Below are 8209 nucleotides of genomic sequence, written 5' to 3'. Positions count from 1 at the left end.
GGGCGCCCCATTCACAGCGCTGCAGGCTGGGGCGCCCCATTCACAGCGCTGCAGGCTGGGGCGCCCCATTCACAGCGCTGCAGGCTGGGGCGCCCCATTCACAGCGCTGCAGGCTGGGGCGCCCCATTCACAGCGCTGCAGGCTGGGGCGCCCCATTCACAGCGCTGCAGGCTGGGGCGCCCCATTCACAGCGCTGCAGGCTGGGGCGCCCCATTCACAGCGCTGCAGGCTGGGGCGCCCCATTCACAGCGCTGCAGGCTGGGGCGCCCCATTCACAGCGCTGCAGGCTGGGGCGCCCCATTCACAGCGCTGCAGGCTGGGGCGCCCCATTCACAGCGCTGCAGGCTGGGGCGCCCCATTCACAGCGCTGCAGTTTATCAGTGAGCTCAGTAGCTCTGACAATAACACTCCTGGAGCAGCAGTGAAAACTCAGTGCTGGACCTGGGGAGGGGAAGTAAAGCACAGTTTGTTTATTTTTAAGTCAGGAGACAGGGTTTTTCCCAGATTTGGGACCTAAGCTGGGAATGTTCCTGGCGCAGTGTACAAAAAGCTTTACTCCGCTTCTGCAGCGTTATATAAATCACTTATTACTCACCTTCATATCCTTGAACTCATTCTGCTGATCTATCTCTTGTGCTTTCGGGGCCAAATGATCCTGAAGAAACTTCTGCAAAGTATGGCGGAGCTAAACACGGAAGAAAAAAAAAAAAATAATGGTTGGGTCATGTACCGTGGATATAAAAAGTCTACACACCCCTTATAAAATTAGAGGTTTTTTTCCATGTAAAGATAATCCTACCAAGAAGATTGATTTCAGAATCTTTTCCTCTTTTAATGTCGCCCACAATCTATTGAGAAACAAACTAAAGTAATGTGGCTGCATAACTGTGCACACCCTCTTATCATTGGGGGGGGGGGGGGGGGGTGATTGGCTAATTCTGACACAATCACACACGTTTTACATGGCTGACCTCATTGATTCTAAATAAAACGTTCTTCTGTCCTAGGAGGATTTTCCTGACATTTTACACTAAAATCCATGATCCATAAACAGCTTACAACCCAGCAAAGGGATCACAATGATGACAGCAGTCAGGGGAAAAGGACACACAAGAAATAATAAAAATCTAAAAGGCATTAGAGATATCAAGGACACTGAAAAAGTCATCAAGAAGTAGCATAAGTACGAGCACAACAGTGACATTACCTACACCTGGACCGCAAAAAAATAATTGAAAGATGAGAAGAAAAATAGTTTGTGAGTTGCAAAGATGCAGGTTGTAACAATAAAGGAGCTGCCGGAACTTCTAGGAGGATTTTCCTGACATTTTACATTAAAATCCATGATCCATAAACAGCTTACAACCCAGCAAAGGTATTATAATGATGACAGCAGTCAGGGGAAAAAGGACACACAAGAAATAATAAAAATCTAAAGGCATTAGAGAAATCATGGACACTTTGAAGTGGCTTAAATATGGCACAACAGGGACAGTACTTAAAACTGGACCCTCAAAAAGTGATGAAAAGATAAGAAAAATAGTCTGAGTTGCAAAGATGCAGATCGTAACAGTAAAGGAGCTGCAGGAACTTCTAGGAGGATTTTCCTAACATTTAAACTAACATCTGTGGTCCATAAACAGCTTACAACACAGCAAAGGGTTTGCATTTGAAAATTAGTCAGATGAAGAGTACATAAAAAAATATTCAAAGGCATTCAAAATATCATGGACACTGAAGAGATCATCAAGAAGTGACAACTATGGCACAATAGTAACTGGACCCTCAAAAAGTGATTAAAAGATGAGAAGAAAAATAGTCTGTGAGCTGCAAAGATGCAGATAGTAACAGTAAAGGAGCTGCAGGAACCTCTAGGAGGATTTTCCTGACATTTTACACTAAAATCCATGGTCCGTAAACAGCTTACAACACAGCAAAAGGCGTGAAAGTTAACAGTCAGGTAAAGGGGACAAAAAAGACCAAAGGCATTAGAAATATCAGGCACTGAAGACATCATTGAGATATGGCTTAAACATGGCACAACAGTGACATTACCTAAAACTGGACCCTTAAAAATTGAAGAAAAGATGAGCAGAAAAATGGTCTATGAGGTTGGAAAGATGCAGAATGTAACATTAAAGGAGCTGCAGGAATTTTTGGCCAGTACTGGTTATGTACGGCATATGATAGTCTCCTGTTGTCCTCATATGTCTGGCTGGTGGGGTAGGGTGGCAAGACGGAAGCCTTTACTAACAAAGAAAATTATCCAAGCCCAGTTATGTTTTGCCACAATATACATCAAGTCTGCCAAAAGCGTTAGAGAAACTGTGTTAATGTCTGATGGGATCAAGGTTGAACCTTTTGTCCATAATTCCAAAACATAGGTTTGACGGGAATTGTAAAGACCATTCCCACAGTGAAGCATGGTGGAAGCAGAATTGTGCTTTGTGGCCGTTTTTCAGCAACTGGGACTTTAGGCAAGGTGGAGTAAATTAGGAACAGTTCCAAATATCAGTCAAGCCTCTGTTAAAAGTTGAAGATGAATTTTCACCTTTCGGCGCTACCCTAAGTGACCTTCAAACATTCAGGTCTGTGCACAGGAGGTGCCCTCGCGATCTGACCCATGTGGAGCTACTGTATGAGTCCGCAAACATTGCCAATTCTAGATGTGCCATGTGGATAGACTCCAACCCAACAACACTGAGTGCTGTCATCAATTCAAAGGGGACTTCAATAAAGTAATAGTTTAAGGGTGTGAATATTTATGCAACCACATTATTTTACTTCTTTTTTCTCTTTCCACCCGACAAGATTTCAATTTACAGGTGGAAAAAAAACCCCAGAGTTCAGAGATGATTCTGCAGGGGTGTGTAGACTTTTCCTATCCGTAAATCCACATTCTTATTAGTCGCCTGGTCATCACAAGTGTCAGGTTAGGACTGTGAGTTCTGTTTATAGTCCTCACCCCCCTCCTATCACCTGACAATGGAAGAATAGCTCTGTGCAGTCATTTACAGGGGGCAGAAGAGCGGAGCGGAGAAAAGTGTTAAGGGTCAGGGATAAGGCGGCTCTGACAGCAAGGACACAGCGATCAATACTGATCCGCAGTCATCAGGAGCCGATAACATGGAGGGGGGGAGGGGGGTGCACAAATTGTTGCAAAAACCCTTTTAAAAAAGGGGCCGTTCAAGACTGATGGCATATCCATTGGACAGGTCCTCAAAAATCACATTGGTGGGGGCCCCCCCATCTACTCCCTATTGAGGGTGTGGGGCCCCCAAGGCCTGATATTGCTAAATTACACTGAATATAGGCCATCAGTAAGCAAGAGTAACAATTAATTTTAATCAATATTCTAAGGTTTCAGGGTTTTTTTTCCTGCAGCGCTCACTGATGGATTCTCAGTTGCCTCATTCTGCAGTTAGCAATAGTAAAAGTCAAATAATGATAGATTTTTAATGAAAACCAATTGCAAAAATGATTTGTAGCCCCAAATACTTGCATTTAGGGAAAAAAAAAAAGCCCCAAAAGGTGGACAAATCCTTTAAATAACAGCAGGTTAGGATAGTGGCAAGAAGCAGAAGTGAATGGAGGCCATCCCCACCAATCAGGATGCAGCTTTTATGTCCAAGCGTCACAATAGCGAGTGTAAGCCGAGTTGTGATTGGTTGGTTGAGGACATACGTAATTTCTCTTACCTGTCTCTGCTCGTCGCTGAGCCCGTTCACGGTGTCGTCCAGCGGCGCGGCTGCATTCGAACACCACCGGGAGCCCTGGGCCAGCAGCGGTAATCCTCGGCGGCAGTCATTGACAAGTCTACGGAGGAGCACAGCCATGGTGTCCGTTAACATACGGGATCTGGAGAAGGGAGGCGTGGACGGCTTATCCAATCAGAGCGGTGTATACTAAAAGATCCCGCCCTCCTCATGACGCGCGATGAAACCACGCCTACTCTAGACAACAGAGGACGGAGCTTCTCCTTGAGAACGAACACCGCAGAGTGACGGGCGTATCAGCCAATCACAGCCGTCACTGGTCAGCTAGTATGTCTGTGATTGGTTGCTATAAGCAACAGCGTCAGGCTATATAAAAAGCGAACCTCAGCTCTCTTTTTGCTAGTTTAGACCCTGCTATAAGTATAGGAACTTTACCTTATAGGGTGCGTTTATCAGGGGAGCAGAAAACCCACAAATTCTCTTTACAGACCTGATATTCTCCAAAAACCCAGTGTGAACACACCCTTAGATGCTGCGTACATTATGGAGCGCAGCATCTTCGCAGTTTACACATGAGGAGCTTTCTCTGTGGCCCCAATACCGCCACAGCTTAATGAGAGGCCCGTCAGCCATTATACAGTGTTATAAGGCCACAAGGATGGCTAAGGGATCATGGCACGAGTAAAAGTGCAGATATAGGGTTAATCAGCAGGCTAAAGGGGTCCCTTCCCAATGTGAACTGAGCCCAAACTGAACAGATGCCGGCTGTATCACGCGGCCGGCAGAGAAGAGCTGGATTCCATCGCTGCTGTCAATCGCTGAATGCAATAATTAAATGGCATTTAAAAAAAGAAAAAGATTTTTGGATTTGCGTTTATTTTACATACATCAGTGCAGAGAGCAAAATCTCTCACACAATCCTAATAGGAGTAAAGCAAATATGTCAGCAGATTTTTGCTATGTAATTGAGAACACAGTGATAGAGGGGCTGATACCCTGATTCCAGCAATATGTCACTTACCTCTCTGTATTTTGCACTTTCAATTCGATCAGTGTTTTATCAGCAGGAGGTTATCAATAAAGAACTAGATGTCTAGTGCCTCCTGGTCCAACATTGACTGGCAGTTTGCGAACAGTGGTGTAATTGGAGTCCAATGGCCTAAATATACATGATTGTCAGATGTATGGGTCCTTGTAGGGTTCCAGATCTTAATACAAACGTGTCCTCCTCCCTCCATGTTATAATGCCCCCATCCTGAAAGGTCCTCCATCCTGGGCCTCTTCCAGGCATGTCTCCCTTTCCTGGTATAATGTCCCCTATCCTGGGTCTTTTCCTGGTATAATGTCCTCCATCCTGGGCCTCTTCCAGGCATGTCTCCCTTTCCTGGTATAATGTCCCCTATCCTGGGTCTTTTCCTGGTATAATGTCCTCTATCGTGAGCTTCTTCCTGGCATGTTTCCCTTTCCTGGTATAATGTCCCCTATCCTGGGTCTTTTCCTGGTATAATGTCCTCTATCGTGGGCTCCTTCCTGGCATGTTTCCCTTTCCTGGTATAATATCCCCTATCCTGGGTCTTTTCCTGGTATAATGTCCTCTATCGTGAGCTTCTTCCAGGCATGTCTCCCTTTCCTGGTATAATGTCCCCTATCCTGGGTCTTTTCCTGGTATAATGTCCTCTATCGTGGGCTCCTTCTTGGCATGTTTCCCTTTCCTGGTATGTTTTCCATTCTGGGCTCCTTCCTGGTATTCTGAGCCCCCTCCAGGCATAGTGTCTCCCTTTCCTGGTATATCCTCTATCCTGGGTCTTTTCCTGGTATAATGTCCTCTATCGTGGGCTCCTTCCTGGCATGTTTCCCTTTCCTGGTATAATATCCCCTATCCTGGGTCTTTTCCTGGTATAATGTCCTCTATCGTGAGCTTCTTCCAGGCATGTCTCCCTTTCCTGGTATAATGTCCCCTATCCTGGGTCTTTTCCTGGTATAATGTCCTCTATCGTGGGCTCCTTCCTGGCATGTTTCCCTTTCCTGGTATAATGTCCCCTATCCTGGGTCTTTTCCTGGTATAATGTCCTCTATCGTGGGCTCCTTCCTGGCATGTCTCCCTTTCCTGGTATAATGTCCCCTATCCTGGGTCTTTTCCTGGTATAATGTCCTCTATCGTGGGCTCCTTCCTGGCATGTTTCCCTTTCCTGGTATAATGTCCCCTATCCTGGGTCTTTTCCTGGTATAATGTCCTCTATCGTGAGCTTCTTCCAGGCATGTTTCCCTTTCCTGGTATAATGTCCCCTATCCTGGGTCTTTTCCTGGTATAATGTCCTCTATCGTGGGCTCCTTCTTGGCATGTTTCCCTTTCCTGGTATAATGTCCCCTATCCTGGGTCTTTTCCTGGTATAATGTCCTCTATCGTGGGCTCCTTCCTGGCATGTTTCCCTTTCCTGGTATAATGTCCCCTATCCTGGGTCTTTTCCTGGTATAATGTCCTCTATCGTGGGCTTCTTCCAGGCATGTCTCCCTTTCCTGGTATAATGTCCCCTATCCTGGGTCTTTTCCTGGTATAATGTCCTCTATCGTGGGCTCCTTCCTGGCATGTTTCCCTTTCCTGGTATAATGTCCCCTATCCTGGGTCTTTTCCTGGTATAATGTCCTCTATCGTGGGCTCCTTCTTGGCATGTTTCCCTTTCCTGGTATGTTTTCCATCCTGGGCTCCTTCCTGGTATTCTGAGCCCCCTCCAGGCATAGTGTCTCCCTTTCCTGGTATATCCTCTATCCTGGGCCTTTTCCTGGTATGCCTCCCTTCCCTGGTATAATGTACCCCATCCTGGTTTAATGTCCCTTCCAATAATAATGTACTTGTTCTGCAGCTCTTCTGCAAAGTTGTATAAAAAAAAAAAAAAAATAAATCTTCTCACCTTCCCCCACGATATCCTTGCAATACACCACCTCTGACAAGCAGGCTGAAGTTAGCTGCTGGTCTCTGATTGGCTGGCAGCATGTATTGCTGTGCAGGGACCCGGCGAGTTTCTGTGCTACAATACATTGCAGCAGAATGTGTGCATATCCAGCTGAATAATTGCTAGCCTCGGCTGCCCCCCACCTCCGGGCACGGACCTGGCCGCACCCTGCGACAGTGATTGTGACTAATGGGCATGCAGTACAGAAGCTTTAAGACTGGCATTAAGATTGGTTTAAGATGCATTACTTGCGGTGCACAAAAAAATGGTGGTGTGGCTTTGTGCTAAACTATCCCCATTTTTGGTAAATTGTTTACACCGTGCTCATTTTCTGTAAGGATTATACAGCCATTATGAATTTTCAAGAGTACACTAGCCTCATCAGGTCCAGATATTTTTTTTTTTTAAAGGGGTTGTCCCTTTTTAAATTTTTTTTTCAAAAACTTTTTATTGATTTTCCAATTTTTTATAAACATAACAAGATATTCAAGGTTACGCAAGGAAAAACATTTGTCTGACAATATGTGACATAATAGGGTGCGATGCCCCAACTTGATATTTTAAACTGTTTATCTGATTGATATGGTCTCTATTAAACCAAGGCAAAAGTACTAAGAAATAACAGACGCGATACAAGTCAATTAGAATCATTAAGCCCCTAAGCCAACCCCGAATGCTTCCAAATTTTCTGGCACGTCTTGTGGCTACCTTAGCGTCTCGTCTCCCTTTACTCCGGAACCCACACCTCTGTGATTTTCAATTTACCCAGTTTGTCCTGGATATCATTCAGAAGGTACCATTCCGATTGTAGAAAAGGTGTCATCAGATTATTTATTTCTCCCTGAGTAAATTGACTTTCAATGAAATTTCTCCATTTCCCAAAGAACTTGGGTGTCAACCTATCTTTGTCCCTTTCCGCTTCCACTTTCTCCAGCCTCAATAAATTATGTAATTCCCCGATGACCTCTTTTATGGATGGTCCCTCCCTTTGTATCCAATGCTTTAATATGGACCGTTTGACTATCATGGCTATGTCATGTACTATTGTATATTTCTTCTTTCCCGGCATGTCCGATCCCCCTCTTACTCCTCCCTCAAAGGAATGGAAAATCCACACCATTAGCTCTAGATTTCCAGAAATTCCCCATGTTGCCTGGACAAATAATCTAACTTGATTCCAGAACCTGTGAATTTCCTTACACTCCCATAGTCCATGTAGCATATCTGTTTTTTCTCTTTGACATTTAGGACACCGCATATCTCTTCCCGGAATGTTGAAGCCCATAATAGCCCTGTGTAAAATTCTAAATTGGGTGTCTCTCCATCTCTCATTGGTAACATGTTTCCGCATCTGTACCCATCCCTTCAATATATCCCCTACACCTTCCCGCCCTTTCAATTGTTTCCCCCACGCTGTTAGAGTACGGCTATCCTCCCCAGATATAAGCATTCCCCGAAATGTTCGGTAAATTTTGGAAACATTTACACTTGCTACATCACTTTCCATAAGCTCATCAATCAAACTCGTATTCAATTCCTTTC

At 44.9% G+C, this 8209-nt stretch overlaps 1 protein-coding gene across 1 annotated transcript in view; it reads right to left on the bottom strand.

The window, feature by feature from the left end:
• Positions 1-3881, bottom strand: part of IVD (isovaleryl-CoA dehydrogenase) — a 15690-nt gene extending 11809 nt beyond the window's left edge. Inside the window, exons 1-2 of the mRNA XM_075329536.1 lie at positions 3699-3881; positions 596-685 (exon numbers count right to left, since the gene is read on the bottom strand). Of these exons, the coding sequence (XP_075185651.1) occupies positions 596-685; positions 3699-3851 (243 nt within the window). The 5' untranslated portion in view covers positions 3852-3881. The remainder of the gene's footprint in view (positions 1-595; positions 686-3698) is intronic.
• Positions 3882-8209: the final 4328 nt, after the last annotated feature.

This window comes from Anomaloglossus baeobatrachus, chromosome 12, assembly GCF_048569485.1.
Source record: "Anomaloglossus baeobatrachus isolate aAnoBae1 chromosome 12, aAnoBae1.hap1, whole genome shotgun sequence".
NCBI lineage: Eukaryota > Metazoa > Chordata > Amphibia > Anura > Aromobatidae > Anomaloglossus > Anomaloglossus baeobatrachus.
This window is presented reverse-complemented; position numbering and strand designations above follow the sequence as displayed.